Genomic DNA, 21,177 nt, shown 5'->3' with positions numbered 1-21,177 from the left:
CAGAGACCGCGTACGAAAAAAAAAGGAACAAAAGGGAGGAAGGAAAGATGGAAAATTGATTTCTTAATGTTCTACAAAGTCGTAGCAGACCAACTGCCTATCTATCTTTTGACCATTTCCAATTGACAATCTCGGGATGTCCCAAGAATTTTGATCTAATAAGAAATAAACACATTAATTAATATACAATTAAAAAGTTTATTTTAATAAGTTTTTATCTTTCGGTGGAATATTTTTCTGCACATACAATTAGAAGAAAGATATCATTACTTTGCAGAAAAATTGACTACTCTCATGGGGATGAATTTTGAGCAAAGGCGTTTTTAAGTTTGGGTACATATTTAAAATATCTCAATATCTCATGTTGTTTAATGCGGAAAATAATATTCAAAAACATAGAAAAAGTCTTTTGTTATTTGACATTAGAAATTTTATTAGGAATTGAATGCATGCTAATCCTCTTGCACGTAATAACCGATATATAACTTGCCGAAAAACTATGTATAGCATAGTTCATTCATTCATAAAAAAAAGCTACACATGAGATATTGGTTATTTCTCTTTAGGTTCCAGTACGTATTCCTAGGTTTGTTTTAATAAAACCACCAACACGGTGGTCTAATGATTAAGCTCAAAGCGCTCCACTTGAATATCATGAGTTCGAATCTCATTGAAAACGTAGAACTCGCTACTATGTGGGTATATTATGGAATGACGGTGGCCGGTCTATAATATTTGATCCAGTGAGCCTTGGACTTAATTCACTGGTGTATTGATGAGGCTGTGATGACCAAATTGAGCTAAAATCTCAGCGAGTTATGACGAAATGAACATTCCGTGACGGTTAGATTCTCTTAATTGGGACAACCACAATAATCCAACCTAACATTTTTATTTAGCGAAAAAAAGGTCTGTTTTAATAAAAGGTTGCAAGTTGCAACAACAATCATTATCATCATCATAATATAAAGGGGAGAAAAAAAAAAGAGAGAAATTTCTCGCAAATGCTAATAAACCATTCATCTATGGACACGTCAACAGTAACAACATGGTTTTTCTCATGATTAGGTGGTCGCGGCTTTTGTCTTTGAGCTTCACAGTTTGTTTTGTTGTAATAACTGGTCCACGCGGGTGCCCATGTACAGTTGCTTTCGCCTCGGATTAGTTCAAAACAATGACTTAGAATTTTCCTTCAAAACAAGTCAATGAGTAACCCAAAAAAAAAAAAAAACTCTGGAGGATGAACTAACTTAAAAATAGAAAAACTAACATAGAGATAATCAGATGTTTCAAACAGATAGAAAATATTAGGACTAAATTAGAATAGGTGATAATTTATAATATGTTAATAACTGATATCATGATCGCGATTTCTCATATTGAATGATATGAACATTTATCGCATAGGCAGATGAGATTTACCATTTGATAAATAATGCTTCTAGTTGGATAAAGTGAATGATATTAACAACTCGTACGCATATATACACATTGCATGTGAATATTTTATTTGAAAAGGCTTAAATAATTGTCTCACTCCATATCAATAGTATTCTCCGTATGTGTGCATATATATCATCATCTAAATAAATAAATAAAAAAGATGCACATATGGCACCTTCAGTATACTTCAAATGAAGTACTCGTATCATCGTGCCATATCATTGGGTGGACCACCTTAATATATATATATATATATATATATCATATATATGGATGGTTCTTCAAAGTAGTCATTACTAGTAAATTCACTTAAACAACCTCCCAAAAGGTCGAATTATTCGAATGTTACTAAAAATAAATTATACTTACAATTTTGTCTTAGTTGATCGATATATATATAAACATGTTGAGAATTATAGTTCCACATGGAAAAGATAAACGAATATCCATTGGTTTATATGAGAGTTAGGTACCATCACTTATAAGCTTGAATTTTTAAGTGGATATGAACTCAGGCCCGTATAAGTTCGATGGAAATTCAATATGATATCAAAGTCCAAGTTGCGCGTATGCGTGCCCACACGCGTATGCGCATGCATCCGCACTACGCCAAGCCCAGTATACCCGAGAGCAGCCAAAATGAGCGCCTCGTGATAGTTCCCTCTCGCCCGAGCACGGAAGATGAGTTTGGCTTGAGATCAGTTATTGAAAGCGGGTGTTTAAGGACACGTGATAACGTGTAGGCATAAATAGATCACACATTGTACGTGAGAGCGGGTATTGAGAATTATAATCCTACATGGAAAAGATAAATGAATATCCATTAGTTTATATGAGAATCGGGTACCATCACTTATCAAATTGGACTTTTAAGTAGATATTGACCCAAATCCGTATAAGCCATGGAAAATCAACAAAACAATTTAGTGATATTCTTTTAGAAAAATTAATAAACAGTTCAATATCGACGGACAAAGGAAAACGTAGCGGAAGGATTTGCGATGGAAGTCCACATACATACTAATACTAAAAATCAAAAAGTAGAACAAACCGCCGCTTGATCATATGTCTAAAGAAATTAATATTAATAAATAAATATAAAAAGTGGCTAATAATAATTAAAGTTAATTGGCGCGAAAACCCCGCCATCCTTTTTAGTTCCTGTCAACTGAAACCGTTTTTCTACCCTCATTTTCAATTTTATTTTCAATTCTCTCTCTCTCTCTCTCTCTCTCCATTCTCTCTCTGCCTCTGCGCATGCGCCTGCGCCTCTGTGTGTGTGTGTCTCTCTCGCTCTCTTGGATTTCCATCTCCGATCATCTGCCGGCGGAGGCCTTCTCTTCTCCGAGCTCGACTTTGGGAGGAGATTTCAAGTGAGACACTCTGCGTCGGTGGATTGCGGTTTATGTGCGGCTCGTGCTTTAAGATTGGGAGATTTTCTGCGTCAGCCTAGGTCTGCGCTCTGCCTCGTTAGTTTCTGCTACTGCATCAGTCCGGTTATTAGAACGATAATGGCGAGTTGATCCATGAAATTTTTCGGGATTTGTCTTCGATTTCTGAATTGTCCTCCTGCTAATTGTTAAAATCAAAGATCAAGCTTCTTCTTCATGGATCATCTTGAGAATAGCGAACAACTGTCCAATTAAATTAGCCAGGAGTACTGGATCGGATTTGTTGCTATTCTAAGCTAAAGAATCTTTCTTCTCTTTTCTTTTTAGAAGATAAAAAAATGGAGAAAGAGACAAATTGTTTTTTTTTTTGGGTATTCTCCCGAAAGATTAATGAATATATATATAAAAAAAGCTCTGCGAAAGGATTCTCATTGCTGGTGCAATATCTGAATCATTTACTATTTAGAAGTAAGAGAGCGATTTATGGTACTGTTGGATCACAGCACGGTGTCCTCACTGTCGGAGACAAATCGTCTGTCAAATAAGGACATGATTTCCTCTGTTCTTCATGAGGACCATTAACAGTTAAAAATAATTGCTTAACTTCCCGTTAGATTGTAATTACCTTAATCTTCTCACAGTTTTCATTGATTTATGTTCCTTAATTTGGAAATCGCGTCTCAAATGGTCAAAACAGAAAGTATTATTCAATTGAACTCTGCCCAATGTACATATTTGCAACGTCCAAGACCATGACAAATTGTTTTGTATTGTTCTAATTTGATTTTTGATGCTTAAAATTTGAACTGTGAATCTTATTGGGATGGACAATGATCTCTCTTTCACGTGGGCTTCCATGTCCCGCCCATATCCCCGACAAAAATTAGCACCTGTGATTTAAATCATCCATGTTAATCTACCCTTTTCAGAAAAATGCATGTCCAGATAAGACCAATTATTCAGAAAATTGTTCATTTGCTCACCTGTTCCAAAAACAGTTTACTGCTGTACTTTTGATACCAAAGCTACTTCCTTTTTTTCTTGTTGGGACTACTTGAGATCACTTCCACCATGAAAGGAGCTTGCTTGGATGGGAAGATGAGAGGGAACGAGCCAATGGCCAATGAGGTTGAGTGATTGGAGAGGATCCCATTCCAATTTACAGCCCAGCTAAGCACGGCGGCTCCCGCGAGAGGGACAACCGGGGAAAAAGAAGAATTCCTTTATCCTACGCATCCCTTCCTTACTCTTCACTCCCACCGTCGTCACCCACATTACCCTCTCTCCCCTCCCCCCCCCCCCCCCCACACACACAAGACACCGCTCCTTCTCCTCACTATGGTCTTCCAGTCCCTTCTAAGGGGACTGGACTTAAACACCACTGTGTAAAGCAGTTGGTGGATGCCGGAAGAGCGGGCAAATGCAATTTAGCATTGATCTCCGTGATTTCCGAAATCCAGAACCATTGGTTTCTAGTTAACTGTAAAGATGTGAATTTTTCCCCACCTTGTTTTTTCCTAGTATGATGATTCCTTTTCTTCTTTTTCGTTGTTTCCTTTTTATTCCTTTCTTAAGCTTTTTCTCTGTGGAATCTTACTTCTGTGTGTGGATTTGTGGCAGATTTGTTGCAGAGAAAGGCATCTCCTTTTGGAGCAATTGGGTATACGGCTCTGCTGAGTGTGGAATTGATGAAATCTTAGGCTGTAAATGGGAACTTTTATTGGTAGAGACTATCAATGTGGGCTGATCTGGATAGAGTGAATGGCTGCATGTGAATCAGATCAAGCATTTCAGAAGCATTCAGCTGGGGAGACAAGGGCGCCGCTGGGTCCAGCGGAGAGGAACAATGCTGCTGCCACAACCCGCCGTCCCCGTACAAAGGAAGTTAGTTCGAGGTACAAATCGCCTTCTCCCTCGACGCCCGCTGCTAGGCGTTGCGTATCGCCGAACTTTTCAAGGACAGCAACAGCTTCCTCTCAGTTGGTGCAAAAGAGAGCCCAATCAGCTGAGAGGAAACGGCCATCCACACCACCTTCACCTCCACGGCCATCTACCCCAGTACAAGATTCTGTAGATGTGCAGATTTCATCCAGAAAAGCCGTCACAGGTAGATTAGGAGAGGGTTTATGGCCTTCTACAATGAGAAGCTTGAGTGTTTCTTTCCAGTCAGATTCTATTTCTATTCCGATGACTAAGAAGGAAAAACCGGCAAGTACTCCTTCAGACCGGACTTTGAGACCATCCTCAAATGTTGCACATAAGCAAGTTGAGTCGCCAGTTACCCGCAAGCCTATATCAGAGAGAAACAGAAGTCCACTGAAGGGCAAAAATGTATCTGATCAATCAGAGAATTCTAAGCCAGTTGATGCTCTGCCCGCTCGTTTGATAGATCAACATCGATGGCCTAGTAGAATTGGCGGAAAGGTATCCTCCAATGCCTTTAATCGAAGTATGGATCTTGCGGACAAGGCTATAAGAACACCGGCATCAATGTCGGGAATTGGGTTATCAACAGTTAGGAAAATGCCTTCTGATGGAGTACCTAGGCCTTTGCAAAAATCTACCAGTGATGCGGATAGATTAATGAAACAAGAGAGAAGCAACAGAAGAGAATCTAATGCTGTATTATCTGATGATAGCTCCATAGGGCTGTCTGGATCTAACAAGCTTGTTCCGGCCAGCTTTTTGGACAGAATGATGCCATTACTTCCTACTGTTAGATCTCAGTCTTCGCCTCTTCCTGTGTCTCGTCAACCATCACCAAGTAGGATGGTATCGCCATCTGTTTCTAGAGGGGTGAGTCCATCTAGGACTAGATCATCAACTCCTCCCCGGGGTTTAAGTCCATCTCGTGTAAGACCATCCAGCCCGACTGCTCAATCCACTAGTACAAATTCCGTTCTCAGTTTCATTGTGGATGTTCGGAAAGGAAAAAAGACTGCTGCCTATATAGAAGATGCTCATCAGCTTCGGCTGCTATATAACAGACATCTACAGTGGCGATTTGCTAATGCGCGGGCAGAGGCTGTACTTTACAATCAGAAAGTAACAGCAAAGGTATACTGATAGCTCTCCTGGTGCATCATCAATGTCTGCTCTAAATTACCTAAATCTCTATTATTATGAATATTGAGCAGGAATTTCTAAGTATTATCAGCAAATGCTGACAAGTTGCTGCCTAGTGCATCACATGCATAGGATGTTGTTGCTAGTAATCACACAATAATACTACACATAATGTTCTTGGGATATAGCACGCATTGGACAGATAGTAATTTTGTTCTCCCCAATGTTTTTTTATCATTGTTTGGATGTCAAGTTCTGCTCTTTTTTAGTTGTAGACAATGATATATTGAAAAGATATGTCATGTCAGTCTTCGAGATTGTTTTCTTATCCTTTATGCTGTGCTAACCTTTTTTGAGAAAACTTGTAAATGATCCATTTAACCACTATATAATTGTGCAGAACACTTTGTACGACGTCTGGACCAGTACATTAGATCTCTGGGATTCAGTTATTAGGAAAAGGATTAGTCTCCAGCAGATTAAGCTAGAGCTCAAGCTGAATTCCATTTTGAATGGACAGGTTTGTTCTTGCTATTCAAAGTAATAGTTTTCCTCCAAGATGTTATGGCTAGCAGAATATGATGGACCAGTTTATTTTTCAGTTGTTTATGCTCCTGAGAATTGATATTTACACTCTCTCTCTCTCTCTCTCTTTTCCCCTGTAACTTTGCTGTCTATTTTGATGATCCTTGTTGTTTCCACCTTTAACTGTTTTGATATGATTTTCCCAAGCCCTTTCAAATTAAAATGATGATATTATTGACAGACTAATTAATTCAAAATGCCTTTTGTAATTTAGTTTGGAAGGAACTGCAAACTCAAGGGTTTTACCGAGAAAATATACTTTTCTTTTCTGATTGAAGTTTACTGCTGCTTCTGCTTCTGCATCTGCATCTACAAAGCAAATATATACCTTTCCCGAGAAGGGAGACATGATGTTAATGATATAATTTTTTAAATACTTCCATGTGTTGTTGGTTCAGATGGAGTCTCTTGATGTATGGGCTTTACTTGAGAGAGATCATATTAGCTCCTTAGTTGGGGCTGTAGAAGATTTGGAAGCAAGCACTCTTCGTCTTCCAGTAACTGCAGGGGCAAGAGTATGTCAATTTGCAAATACATACATACATTTATACAAATACATATCTTTAATTGAATCAGGGCTCATAGTAACTTTTTCTTCGCAGGCAGATACTGATACTCTGAAGAATGCTATTGGCTCAGCTGTTGATGTGATGCAGGCTACGGGAATCTCTGTACGACCATTACTTTCAAGGGTGAGTTTCCGTTTCTCTGCATTTTCTGGTTTCTTTTTGGTTGATGGTATCCAAGGTTCTTACTTACATGTTTTCACTATTATATTATCTAACGCATGTTATTATGAAGCTGTGATCGAGGAAATTGTAGCTTAGCATTATATTTTTAATGGCTGATTATTGTTCTGCGACATCCTCCATTGGGTTTCAGGTAGAGAAGATGAACACCTTGATATCTGAACTTGCCATCATATCTGCACACGAGAGGGCCATGCTCGATGACTGTGAAGCTCTATTGGCTTCAATTGCTGCTATGCAGGTGAAAAACAAGTCCTTGGCATCTTGAAGAATGTACATGAACTTTGTGTTGTATATTGGTCGTATCAGTGTGTCTGATCTGAAACATAGATTGCTTCAATTGAGATGCGTAGCATATCACACTGACACTGCGCGTTTTGTTGGGAACAGGTCCAGGAGTACAGCTTAAGGACACACGCTTTACAAGTAAAACAAGACTTGGAGAATGGAAGTAGCCAGTTTTGGGAATCAGTTGTGCCTCCATGACCTCGGTTTTCAGAAAGAGCTGCTTTCACCGTACAATTATCTGCTCAGGGCTTGGAGTACTCACACTCTAGGGAAAACCCTTTCGGGACTCTTTACCTCCTGGGGAACAGGTGAATCAGAACAAGTGTTGGACTGTACAGGTCCATAGTTCCGATGGTTGGGGCAGTCGGGTCAGATTAGGTCAGTTTCGACGTGAGAATTAGTATTCCCGCCTAAGATCCTCCATTGAATTGTAAATCTGTAATTGTGCCTTGGTTCTTTTTTTGATCTCCTAACACAGTTCATCTCCTTTCTTTTATTCTTTCCCCTCTCTATGCAATCCTTTTCATATATGGTGAATGGGAAAAGGAAATTACAACCCATCGAGATCAGTGGAAAAGCAACATTGCAATGAGAATCAGGCTCTCCGAAACTTGTATTGTGCTTTTGGTCTCTCTCCATAGGCAATGCATGGTGCAAAAAGGATTAGGAGATGAGTTGGGGCAAAACCGAGGGTGTGTTTGGATTTAAAATTTTTTTTAACTCATCTCAACTCAATTTCACTTATCTTCAATTCAACAACACAATTATTACTTAATCATTACTTTATCTCAACTATTCATTACTTTTTCACACTTTTCTCATAATTCAACGACACAATCATTACTTAATCATTACTTTATCTCAACTATTCATTATTTTTTCACATTTTTTTCTCATAATTCAACAATACAATCATTGCAAACTAATTAAAATCAAAACTCAACTCAACTCTAAATCCAAACACATTCAATATCTCGAAAGCTAATGCCCGTGCATTCGCTGCAGCAGGGAAAAATTTACTTCTCATGATTTTTACACCAACTTCTTCTCATCACTCAATCCAGAGGCTTGCTTTTGTTACCCGGATCCTACTCAGCAACTCTTGTACAAGCTGTTATGTATTACACTGAATGCTATACAAAGATCCAAAACTTTACGACCTATCAAAAGGATATAAATAAGAAGAAGATTGGCAAGCTGATCTACATCAATTATTTCCCATTCTCATATACCTGCTGATACTTCGTTTGCTGAAGATTTCTCTCTCTTCTTTGGAGGATCTCGAGCTTTCTGCAGCACAGCTTTGCTGGGAACCAAAATTATGAACATGTTCCGGTCACTTAAGTTTTTGCTCTCCTCTGCTGCGAGCTGCAAAGAAGTTCATCATTTAGACTACGTACACTTCAACCATCTGATTCATCTTCATTTATGTCATAATCACAGGAAAGTGACCTCTTAAAATGTACATAGAGTCGATACCTCGCCAATGTCACTCTGGAAACGTCTGATTAGTTCAATGGCCATGTTCCTGAACTCATTTTCCCGGCCTTTTAAGTTCACTATCACCTTAACCTGTAGCATTTGAATGTAAAATCTTATCAGACACGATACTTTACTGTCTCTTTTCTAGGGAATGAAAGAGACAATATCTCTGTACAGTGTTCCAATAAAAATTTCAAGGTGTTAATATCAGAAAGTCTTGACTGACCTTATCACCATCCTCTAAGAACTTTCTTGCCGATTTCAACCTCACAGAGTAGTCATGCTGATCAATGTTGTAACTGCAATGAAATAAGAGACCAGCAATTAAATGCAACTTTAATTAACCTATCAGTGAAACATGGATAAAAAAGCTTAGCTGTGAAGTCTGATAAATGCATAACAGAGATTAAATCATGATATGCATCAAAATTATAGAGCGATGAAGAATCAAGCAACAATTAAGACAACAGTATGGATCACAGATTCACAAATAGGTAGAGCAGCTTACCCCATTTTGAGCTCTTTCAAGTCCATGCGACTAGCTAAAACGAAGGACACTTGCATCAGTACATATATTCTCAAGGGCGAGAACCTAACAAGATAATACAGAACAGACAAGATATTCACCAGCACTTTTCTTCTGCTGGTCCTTTTTCTTCTTCTTTTGTTGATAGCGGTATTTACTGTGCAATCATATGGAGAACATTAGTACATACAGACAGAAACTGTATATCAATATATAACCTAAGCATATATGATCAAGAAAAAAAAAATCAACATGTTTATACATCTGAACGTGGCACATATTGCATTTCTTACAAAAGGAAGGAGGAAAAGAGGGGGGAAAAAAGAAAGGCGGATATTTTGTACCTGTAGTCCATTATTTTGACAACAGGTGGGTCGTCATCAGGGGACAGTATTACCTGCATAAGCAACAGCAATCTGAAATTCAGTGTTCTGGCAACATGGCTTGGTGAACAATTTAAGAAACTAAAAGAATAGCATGCGACTTGCAATAAACACACTCCAGTTACCCACCATTTGTGCAGAAACCAGTGGCTTATAACTGCCCCATCAACTAACCATTCAATATTCATCACATTTTCCCAGAGTAAATCTGAATTAGTTTAAACCCATAGCATTGTTACTTCTTTATCATGAGAATTCAGACATTCTGGTATCATCCGAGAAAGAGATTTTACTGTTAAAATCTAAGCTCCTGTACAGCAGAATTTACTTGTTTTTACTCAACCCCTCTTTAAATGAGTCATCACATGCAATTCCCGAAAAAAGTAGGGTTGCCTACTCATTAGCCTTAAGAATTTTCACATTGCATGCAGTGAATCGAAATAAAAACTATAAGGTCCCATTTGGTTATGCAGGAATGGAATGGAATAGAATGAACATTTCAATCTTCTACTCCATTTCCTCATTTGAGGTCACTTATGTAAGTAGGAAAGAGCATTCCCTCATGATAACATTTCTTCTTCAATTTGATGATATGAACATTCCCTCAAAAAACATGAGTAATGGTAATTCCCTCATTTCAACTACTTTTTGTTTAATTTCATCTAAATAAGAATATACATATAGAATGAAATCCTGGTAAATAAGCCCAACGTTATAATTATTTTTCTTCATATTTTCATGTTCAACAAAAAGAAAAAAATTACAATTTTCCTCTCAATTTCATTGCATTTATATAGAATCCAACCCATTCCATTTCCATGAACCAAATGGGACCTAAGTGTGCCCTTATGTCGTCATAAAAGAGAATTCTTCCAATCCTTCTAACAATGATAGATTGCATAAACACAAATTTCTTTCAAGTTTCCATTATAAAATGCCATAATTATCATGCCATACTCCATATATGGGAGCCATCAATAAAGTTTTCATATTAACTATACTTTTCAATGATTCTTGGGAAAGTGAAACAGTTGATCAGTCATACCAGGTCAAGTTCAGCATCCTCAGCCATTTGAATAGCCTCAAGCTTAGACACCACACCAACCTACATTTGTCATAGAAGAAGGAAGACAACGTTTCAATGTGATAACTTGATTATTCATGCTAAATCCATAAAGAATGGAACGATAAAATAAAATGACCCCCAAAAGAAAGAAAAGTTCTTATCGACTTCTACGCTGTCGCAGCAGAAAAACAGGACAATACTAACCATTATATGCTGCTGATCGATCAACCTCACAGTAGGTGACCTGTTACAACTCATCAAGCAGACTAATTTCTGAATTTGATCATCCTGATGCAAACAGAGGACTGAAAAAGCATAACGCTAATGCTCAGAATGACGATTTCGAAAATCACAAAATACCTGATGGCCGATATATCGAGAGCTTTCTCGTCGTCAGAGTCGCTCTGCCTAGACCGCCTATCGTCAGACCCCGAGGAGCGGGATCCGCCGCCATAGCGTGCGGTGATGGAGCTCCGCGAGGTGAGGAAGAGGGTGATTCTGGCGAAGTCAGGCTTGGTCCGCTTGGATAACCGGAGACCGAAAAGCTTCGACTCGAGGGAGCTGAGAGAGAGAGACGAAGACGGCGTTCTAGACTGCTTGACTAATGGTTTGGAGGGGAAGCTGCCAGTCAGAGGCTGAGCAGCCATGGCAATGCGAGCTGAGAGAAAAGGTCTGTGCAGTGTTAACTTCAGAGATTTGCCTTTGCGCCTTATCCACACTCCACAGAGAGCAGTTTGGACAAGACGAAGACCAGTGGGACGGGTGATAATGGGCCGGGAAGAAAGTGGGACTTTGAGTCCAATCTGCATATATGGGCCACGGTTGAGCCCAAGTAACAAGTAGTTGGGCCTACCGGAGGCCCAATGAAGCTCCCGCGACTATAAATGGTCACAGCTCCCGCGTCTTTATTCATTTCCCCGGTCCGTTCAAAACGAAAATGGCTTCAAGTGAGACACTGCAGCGGACAGAGAAGAGCTCCGACGATCAGTCGCTGAAGCTCGCCTTAGCCATTTCTCTTCTCCGATCAAAGCTTCAGCACAAGCAGCCTCCTCCTCCACCACCATCACTACCACCACCTCCTCCTCCTCCAGAAGCCGATGCTCTTCGTTGGAAGCGGAAGGTCTCTAATATGCTCGTTGATCGAATGAATCTGATGATCCAGCGAACATTTTGTATATTTTATGTTGATTTCTTCGTTTTGCCGTCAATGATCTTTATCCCGTGTATGTTTCTGTTTATGTATTGTAAGGCCAAGGAGCGGAAACAAGAGATCCTGAGATTGAGGGAAGATCTTAAGGTAGCTGAAGGTTCGTTCCAATAGCCTGCTTCGAATTCCATGGATATAAAGAGCTTGATCAGTGTGGATTTAGGTTTTTGAGCATCTTTTTCTGTAGATGCATCGCGCGCTCATCAGGTTCCTGAAGTTGCTTCATGCAAGTGCTATTTCTACAATGAGTTGGGGAAGATGAGCTCAAAGGAACTTGTCGATGGATCAGACTGCAGTTTCAGTGATGTTCTTCGCAGGAGGTTTCTTAAACAAGGTTCATCACAATAGACTGAACCTACTTCATACTTAACAAATCTGAGCTCCAACCAGTCGATATTCTAATCCTGCAGTGCGGTATAAACAAAGAAGGAGGAAAAGAGATGGCTCGATATCAGATCAGCGGCGAAGTACCACAGGTACTGAGTATGTTTATTCCTCTGGGTCATTCTATTATGTATGCGATCAGATCACAAGATATGCGTGCTAATGTGCTTCATCTTATACCCGTGTTATCCTTAGTGTGAGCTGTGTTTAGCTAACATGGGTGAGCATTATATCTTCTTCATGTTGAAATTTCAGATCTAAACAAGGAAGATGAAACAGAGCAGCTGATTTCTGCAGTGGACTTTCTTGTGGATCTTTGTGACACCGTTTTCTCTGTGAGACAGTTGCACTGTTGCTTCATGTGATTCCATAATGAGTATTGGCCTGGTAACAAGGTTTGTATCCGCTACTTCAGGTTGAAGAGGCTAATTTTGCTAATTGGTGTCATCAAGCTGCAGATTTCTTACTAGGTAGTGCAGCTGAGACTGCGTGTTTCATTTCTTCATTATTTCTTTATTAGCACAATCAATTGTCACTCTCCTTAAAATGGAAGTATGTCATAAGAATGACCACCTGCAACGGTCTTCGCTTTTATTGAAGAAATGGTAGTCCTACGCGCTAATGCTTGTAATAGACATCTGTCGATGCTCTTGCTTTTTGTAAGACCGCCAGAGTTGGGGTGATCAAGTAAAACTGAAAAATGTAGATGAAAAGGAAAAATATAATTTAGAAAGTTAGACAACTAGTATTATTTCTTAGCTCAGTCAGAAGCATGTAAGCAGCTTGTTCACAAGCATTTTTGGTGTTGCAAGATTCAGATGTACAATCAATTATCCACGTTAGAGATTTATAATGGGATTAATCAAATGGTATTGGTTTTGTATTTGTGAGGATCATATAATATAAACCTAAATATCAGGGTCATATTTTTGTCCAAATTTTTTCCTCAGGAGTATATTTTAGTTATATTTACCTGCCTTAGATAGATAGACAGGGCCAAACATGAGGGATTGAAAATGCAAGTTCTGAGGGAAAATTTTCTTTTAAGTGAGAAGATTTGTATGGGCCAAAACAATCATTTTGATTGAGAATGCGACGCGATGCCAGGCTTGTACTCGCAAAGCATACATGGTAGTGACAAGATACATTAATATTTCTCCATTTGTATACATGTCGTTTCCTTCCCATCTATAGGAACTATCTTCCAAGTTATACTCTTTGTTTACTTTCTATGTATTCTTCTTAACTGCCAGTACTATCCATGAACGCTCTTCATGGCTTCCTTCTTTCTCACGTGTAAAAATATGCATTCTTATCTGTCTCATGCAGCTTCATTGAAGAATCTACTGTCATTGGCCGAAAATATGGAAACCATTCAAGGAACAGTTAATGGCCTGACAATGCGTTTAATTAGAAGGATGATTTACCCAGCAAGAGGAAATGGTAAGGAATTAATACCGGTATGAGTTATGTTTCGTATTAAATATACAAAAGCATTCATCCAATATAGGGGTATTCCGTAGGATCTCGCAAATAGAATTGTCCACTTAATTATACATGACTAATAGTTTATTCCTTGCTCTGCTTGTTTCAGAGCCAGATGACATTGATAGTGATGTGCAATTCTATGTTCAGCATTTGATTCGAAAGCTTGCATGTGAACCCTACATTGGACAGAGAATATTAGTGGCAGTTTCTCAAAATATATATTCAATGGCAGAAAGTTTACTTTTCTGCAATCCATTTGATGACAACTTTGTACAGATGCATGGTGCTATGTTCATATTGTAAGTTTCTCACGCTGAGCTATTATGTATCATTGATTATTAAAATTCTTTCAGTGGATATGAATATCGTCCATGAAACTTGCAAAAACTTAAATAATGAGATATTTGAGCTCCCCATTTAGAGAGACTTTGCTTCTTCGACCAAATTGCAGGAGGACTAAGACTTGTAATATGCACCACCATTTCTGAGTGCCATTTTGGTCAACTAAACCTGAGGTTCAAGTGAATGGCCTAATATGACATAATAACATGCATTATGTGTGTCACTTGAAAAATTTTAGTAGTCCTGGACCCTGGCTCTTTTATGGTTGCAAAAGTTAAAATTCACGAATCTATCAGGAGCTTATTTCCCCTGCCTCCGTTGCAATTCCTTGTATCGTAGCAGAAGATTGGTTTTTCTCCTAATCATTTGCTATGCGGATATATATGATCTGATATTTTGGCATGACTCCTAATTTATCTGTTTACTCCATCGCTGTAGAATCCAGTTACTCGAGTTTCTGGTTTCTGACTACTTGTCAACATGGTCGAGAACTGAAGCCTTTGACAAGAGTAAGTATGCAAGTCTATTCTCAAACTATTACTTCATTGAAATTCCATTCTTAGTCCAGAGACTACAATGTGCTTGTTGAACTGTCTTGAAGAAATAAAATAGATCACTAGGAATTTTTTCTACAGCATTGTTTTGAAAAACCAGTTTCTATCTCTCCGTAAATACATTATCATGATTTCTCGCTATAGCATTCCCACTTCTAAGCTCTGAAATTGAATTAGCTCGGAATGACTCAAAAGAAGAGGAACAATTTCTATTGCAGTCTTGTTTGAAGAGTGGCTGATATCAGTGGTACATGCTCGTAAGGCAGTTGAGCTTTTGGAGAGCAGAAACACTCTCTACATACTCTACATGGATAGGTTGATAGGCCAATTGGCCAAGCAACTGGACCAGATCTCATCCCTCCACCAGCTAAATCCAGATACGCTTCGTAACCTTTTTCATTGACATCCGTCTCATTCTTCTTCCAGTGACCTGCACATCTACTACACTACGCGTTGGAAATAAGTTGTGGAACTATTATCCTTCTAAATCAATGCTGGTCCAGTCTTTTCATGCTTGGAATAATAGTTGAAGAGACCTGATTTAGTATACATATAGAAATCAAAAGATTTCCATGTTTTGGACGAATAGGCATAAGGCGTCTCTTGGTAACCACTTTTCTCATTTGGAGAAGTATGCTGCAGACTGAAGTATTATCTGCATATTAGAATCTCCAGGGTTCCGCTACATGTGTGCTCCTCCATCCCCTCCCATTTCCAAAAATTATGAGTACCTTTCATCCTTGATCAGGTTCAATTTCCCTGTCTGTCAAACCTCTTGAAATCCATAAACTGAGTTAATTGCTCTGAACAACACAGAACATTTTAGGATGCATTGCCTTCTCTATTATTATTCTTTTTTTTTTTCCTTTTTTAAATAAGGATGCATTGCCTTCTCTAGAAAAGACGTGTGCCTACACAAACATGATAATCAGCGACCGATTTTGCCCCTTGATCAGTTAGACAATCTTCTATCACAATCTAGATGCGCTACAATGATGAGTCTTAAGAGGTCAAGGGCTTCATAGTAATTTTATTTGTGGAAGTTCTTAGAAAATTGGGTATACTACATATGCTTATAAAAAAAAGATTATTAAAAAATATATATAAAAGATTCAACTTAATTTGTATTTTTCATATTTTCCCTGTACTCTTAACCAACTACTTACATCTAATGGGCTTATCGATGTCATGACTCAAAGACATCGTCTCTTGATTTTACTCTTAACCATTTTATAAAGCCGTGTCCTATAAGGTCAGCACTGCCGTTGGGCATTGACAGGAGAAATCATGATGTATGACGTTTGGAAAGAGGACAAAATTTTCCGGTTTAAGACGCAATGCATGATCCGTTATTGTAGCTTACGGAAAACCATTAGAATATAATGCGGGAAAAGGTCCTAAAAAAGCTGTAGTTTCTGTAGCATTCTTTAGACATGGTCACGTTGAAATTGACTTGACGTGGTCAAACACTAGCTGACAGGGGAACTGATTACCAGAACGGAAGTGTCGCTTGGCCTTCGTTGGACTTCACCTCCATAGCAGCGTCCTTCCGTCCACCCTTCTATCGTTATGGGGAAAAAAATCACACACCGAATGAATTATTGTAACACAAATAATTAGGAGAAATTTTTACCATCCACTGCATATGCGGTTCATGACATCCCGATAATTATTTGATCAACATAGAGTCCACCATTAGATATGGATCCAATAATAATCAAAATTTGGTAATCAAGATTTTGTGAACAGTTTATGCAATGAATATTAGATTCTTCCATGATCAGAGGGTTTCCTTCGAAAATACACGGCTTACGAACTAGCTTCCTAAATTTCTCAAACCGTACTCTCTCAAAACAGGACGAAATCTCTGGGCCCCACTAATTACCTGTGTATATACCATAGAAGAACCAAAATACCCAATCATTCCGTATAACGCTACGCGCTCTTTTCAAAAAAGTCGTCGCGGGACTCAGCCACCCCCTGTCCACTCAACGCAGACAATAAAGAATTATTCAACTCGGAAAGGGAAGAAGACCGGAAGCCTCTCTGCAATTTGGGCCTTCTCCCAGCCGTCAGCTGTCTCTCTCTCTCTCTCTATATATATATATATGTATATATCAAAGGATATCTTATCCCTTCTCATTCATCCGTTCAAAACAGAAGGAAGAACCCGACCCACTTACTGTGTATTTGTCTCAGCTACACATCCGCAGCCTGAATCGCATACTCGCTTCAAACTCATCCGAATAACTGATAAGTTATTCTTCTTGCAATTGCGTGAATGTCTGCCGCCAGATTCACACCCGCTATCTTCCTAATCGTCGCTCTCTTGCTCTCCTCATCCCTCATAAGTAGAGCCTCAGCCATCGGAGCTCAAAGCAGTCATCATCTCCAAGAAAGCACTCTGCCAACCCCTAGTGATTCCAGCACTTTGTCATTCCACATGAGAAAACTCGGCATCTATGTTAGGAAAGGTGCTCGTTTGAGGCCAACGGTAGTCCCGAGGACCTCGACAAGGACGTCAGCAGCCGGGCGGACTAGCGTGCTGTCCTTCCGTGGGGGCTCTGTTCTCGGATGCTCTCTGTTGCTTGGTTTGCTCTTGATGTTCTAGTCCTGTGTGAAACTTGGAGGACGTTGTACAAGCTCCAATTTCCTCAGATGACCAGAGCATATAGATGTAAAAAAAAAAAAAAAAAGCACTGGATATGTAATGACCAATTAGAAGGCACGGGAAGCAAAAAGCAGGCTTCATTTGTTCCTTGTAATTAGATGCATTCATTATCTCTTCATTACTGTGGATCTTAACTCATCATTATGGATAACGGGTCTTACTTCATTATTATGGATTTTCCATTTGATTCTCAGTTACTATTCTTTGGATGCAATTAAAATGCTTGGGTACTATTATAATATTCATTGTTGAGTACTCAGGATGTGATTTACTCCGAGCCATTAATCTGATGCCTGAGTTTGAAATGATTCTTGTCCATCAAAGTTGTCAAACTCTAGTCGATGCCCTATTGATTCCTTGCCCGACTTCTTTTACCTTGGAAAATTTCCTTCGATCTTGACGGAAAAGTTAGTGGGAAAATCTTACAAAAATGGAAGGTATAGTTGGAAATATTATTCTTTAAAGTACATATAAAAGGTTTGAGCGTCACCTCCTGACAGGAGATCCAATTATGTTTGTTTTGCAATAATGACGGGCTGGAAAAGCCCTAGTGATTGGCGGATTTTGTGGAACCTATAACAACGAAAAATGACTTCATGGGAGTATAAGAAGCATCAAGTTGCCTGCGAATCTATCTATAGGGCTCCTTGGTTAACTAACCATCCGTCTTGACTGAGATGAGTGATAGGTATCTTTATTCTTTTCTTATATTCAACAAGCATCCACAAATTAAAGCTTAATCGTAATTCCACCTAAAAGCAATTCTCTCTGTCCCCCTATGCTTTGCTTAGTGACAGCATCAGCAATGAATTCCTGGGAGATAACAACCACCAAATTCTGATGAAAACTTCCTCTAATTTAACTGCCTCTTCATCATTTGCTGCCTGATGCACAACTAAATGGATGCTGCGCACCGCCATAAATTGCATAGATTTCCAAACATATGTATACATACAGATATATATGTATATATGTATATTTTCCGCTGTGGAACGCTGTTGAATTAACTGTGAGTGAACCACGGATACAAACAACTCGAAATAAACACAATACCAGTAGCATTGCATCATGCTAAATATTAGTTCTCAGTATTTGTGCCGAAAGAAAAAAGATCAGGAAAGCTGAGCTGCTATGTAAGCAAAAATATAGACAGAGATAATCGTCTTCTAGCATGGCTGCATTGGATTCCATTTGAGTATATTCGTTTTCCTTTGTTTGAGAACCTGTAGCTGGAGGGGTCGCAAAACATTATGATATCAAAAGCAAAATTTATATTATATAAGGATGTAGGTTCTTAGTTAGTGTTGATAAATGTTAGAGCTCGTTAGAGTGGAATCACCATCATAATGACGAAAAATTTGCTTATTTTGCTCCTCCTCCTTCTCTTTCCTTCCAAGTATGAATGCACTTCATCTCCCGAACCAACAACTCAGAATCCTCATATAGTCTCGGAAACTCGACCCTGCAGTAAGCTTTCCTCTGCTCTTTTTCAGAAAATTTTACCGAGTCCACAATGCATGTTTCTTCAAATTGTTATTTGCCGTCACCAACCACTATCTGTCTACTCTGGCTGGTATTAGATGAGAAGGAAAGGCAGACCTGCAAAGTTTCTAGGAAAAATCATGAGGGAATTCAAGAAGTTTGGTTAAGTGACGTGTATAAGAAAGGGAAGGGTGTTTACAGAGGAGGAGATCGGTTCCGACCATGTCCAGGCCATCGATCTTGCTCAAGTCCTCATCTAATGAAATCTACATTTCTCTCTGCTTTGCTTGCCCCCGGACTTCTTGTTCTATATATGCTGCGTTTATTGGAGTAACACCTTTCCGGTACTCGTGAATGGGAGGGAAATAGAATAGGATTCACTGTTTTACATTTTATGTTCTTATGTTACCTCTTATATGCACAGTATATGCATCTTTCCTTCCACCCCGATCATCTTTCACTAGTCTATTGTAACACCAGTTTCTGTCTCTCTGTCAATACATTATCATGATTTCTCGCTATAGTGGCTGATATCAGTGATACATGCCCGTAAGGCAGTTGAGCGATTGGAGAGCAGAAACGGTCTCTACATACTCTACATGGATAGGGTGATAGGCCAATTGGCCAAGCAACTGGACCAGATTTCATCCCTCCACCAGCTAAATCCAGATACGCTTAGTAACCTTTTTCGTTGACATCCGTCTCATTCTTCTTCCAGTGATCTGCACATCTACTGCACTACACACGTTGGCAATAAGTTGTTGAGCTATTATCCTTCTATAATTGATCCTGGTCCAGTCTTTTCATGCTTGGAATAATAGTTGAACAGACCTGATTTAGTATACATATAGAAATCAAAATGTTTCCACGTACCTACTTTTCTCATTTGGAGAAGTATGCTGCAGACTGAAGTATTATCTGCATATTAGAATCTCCAGGGTTCCGCTTCATGTGTGCTCCTCCATCCCCTCCCATTTCCAAAAATTATGAGTACCTTGAATCCTCGATCAGGTTCAATTCCCCGTCTGTCAAACCTCCTGAAATCCTATCACAAACCGGTTTTAACTGCTCCGAACAGCACAGAACATTTCAGGATGCATTGCCTTCTCTAGAAAAGACGTGTGCCTGCACAAACATGATTATCAGCGAAGTACGTACTAAATATGCTTATAGAAAAATCATGAGATCAATAAATATATATACGAAAAGAGATTCGACTTAATCTGTATTTTGGTATTTCCGTCTGACTCTTAACTAACTAGTTACACCAAATGATAGGCTTATCCAGGTCACGACTCACAGCATCATCTCTTGGTTTACTTACTGTAACTATTTAACGAAGCCGTGTCTTATAAAAGGCCATGGTCATATTTGTTGAGAACAGCATCGCCGTTGGGCAGTGACAGGAGAAATCAAGTTGTATGACATTTGACGAAAGGACAAAATTTTCCGGTTTGGAAAGCACTGTATGATCCGTTCTTGTAGCTTTAGGGATAAAATGGAATATCAGAACATAATGCGAGAAAAGGTCAAAAAATGGTGCAGTTCGTGTAGCATTCTAATTGTTCATGTATTATTTTCAAACCCTAAATCTTTTACATATGGCAAAATGACTCTAACGCCTTAAAATATATATATATATATATATATATATGAAACTTATAAATAAATAAGTAAATAAAAGCACGGTTCTCGTGCATAATTGAAGAAAAAAATGAAAGTAAAGATAGAGAAAGTACTTGCAGTTGTAGATTATCAAATGAAAAAATAGCATCTCAAGATTTTCTACGATACAAATCAAAATATAAATAAATAGAGCGAATTCTTCTACAAAATAGAAAAATAATGAAGAGATAAAATTCTTATGAATAACTAAATGGAAAAATTCTCTTGGCTCAAAAAGATTTATGTATAATATATGAACGTACTCAAATTTTATTTTACTAGAGAAAGAAAGTAGAAAATTAGTATATTGTTGAGTGACATAAATGTAAACTTCACTTTTTTTATACATGAAGATCTATTAGCTATATATATATATATATATATATTCATAAAAAATAACGAAAT

General features: G+C 38.6%; 3 protein-coding genes and 1 long non-coding RNA gene across 7 annotated transcripts; 3 read left to right on the top strand and 1 right to left on the bottom strand.

Moving 5' to 3' along the window:
* The first annotated feature begins 2,636 nt into the window (after positions 1-2,636).
* On the top strand, positions 2,637-8,132 carry LOC116201454 (AUGMIN subunit 8-like). 4 transcript variants are annotated; one of them, XM_031532699.1, is made up of 7 exons: positions 2,637-2,896; positions 4,455-5,891; positions 6,301-6,420; positions 6,884-7,000; positions 7,088-7,177; positions 7,368-7,475; positions 7,625-8,132. In XM_031532699.1, exons 2-7 carry the CDS (start codon positions 4,596-4,598, stop codon positions 7,718-7,720), a joined length of 1,827 nt encoding a protein of 608 aa, XP_031388559.1. In that variant the 5' UTR covers positions 2,637-2,896; positions 4,455-4,595; the 3' UTR covers positions 7,721-8,132. The 4 variants fall into 4 exon arrangements, with proteins under 4 accessions (XP_031388559.1, XP_031388562.1, XP_031388561.1 ...); XM_031532702.1 differs by lacking the exon at positions 2,637-2,896 and adding an exon at positions 3,798-4,316; XM_031532701.1 differs by lacking the exon at positions 2,637-2,896 and adding an exon at positions 3,798-4,324.
* A 316-nt stretch (positions 8,133-8,448) lies between these two features.
* Positions 8,449-11,803, bottom strand: LOC116200963 (translation initiation factor IF3-4, chloroplastic). Its single transcript, XM_031531989.1, has 9 exons — positions 11,340-11,803; positions 11,184-11,223; positions 10,959-11,018; positions 9,875-9,927; positions 9,632-9,687; positions 9,513-9,546; positions 9,231-9,303; positions 9,002-9,094; positions 8,449-8,890 (listed from the first exon to the last, which is right to left on the bottom strand). The coding sequence occupies exons 1-9, from the start codon at positions 11,786-11,788 to the stop codon at positions 8,747-8,749; spliced, it is 1,002 nt and encodes a 333-aa protein (XP_031387849.1). The 5' UTR covers positions 11,789-11,803; the 3' UTR covers positions 8,449-8,746.
* Positions 11,756-15,884, top strand: LOC116200965 (protein MULTIPOLAR SPINDLE 1). Its single transcript, XM_031531990.1, has 10 exons — positions 11,756-12,099; positions 12,229-12,286; positions 12,374-12,520; positions 12,597-12,662; positions 12,826-12,905; positions 12,986-13,040; positions 13,900-14,013; positions 14,165-14,357; positions 14,839-14,909; positions 15,173-15,884. The coding sequence occupies exons 1-10, from the start codon at positions 11,917-11,919 to the stop codon at positions 15,355-15,357; spliced, it is 1,152 nt and encodes a 383-aa protein (XP_031387850.1). The 5' UTR covers positions 11,756-11,916; the 3' UTR covers positions 15,358-15,884.
* Positions 15,885-16,775: 891 nt separating this feature from the next.
* LOC116200966 lies at positions 16,776-19,765 on the top strand. The gene is made up of 2 exons (XR_004155781.1): positions 16,776-19,092; positions 19,206-19,765. It is a non-coding gene; the product is annotated as an uncharacterized LOC116200966 (long non-coding RNA).
* Positions 19,766-21,177: the final 1,412 nt, after the last annotated feature.

The sequence above is a fragment of the Punica granatum genome, chromosome 3 (assembly GCF_007655135.1).
Source record: "Punica granatum isolate Tunisia-2019 chromosome 3, ASM765513v2, whole genome shotgun sequence".
NCBI classification, from domain to species: Eukaryota; Viridiplantae; Streptophyta; class Magnoliopsida; order Myrtales; family Lythraceae; genus Punica; species Punica granatum.
Note: the sequence above shows the minus strand (reverse complement) of the source record. Positions and strands in the feature narration are given on the sequence as shown.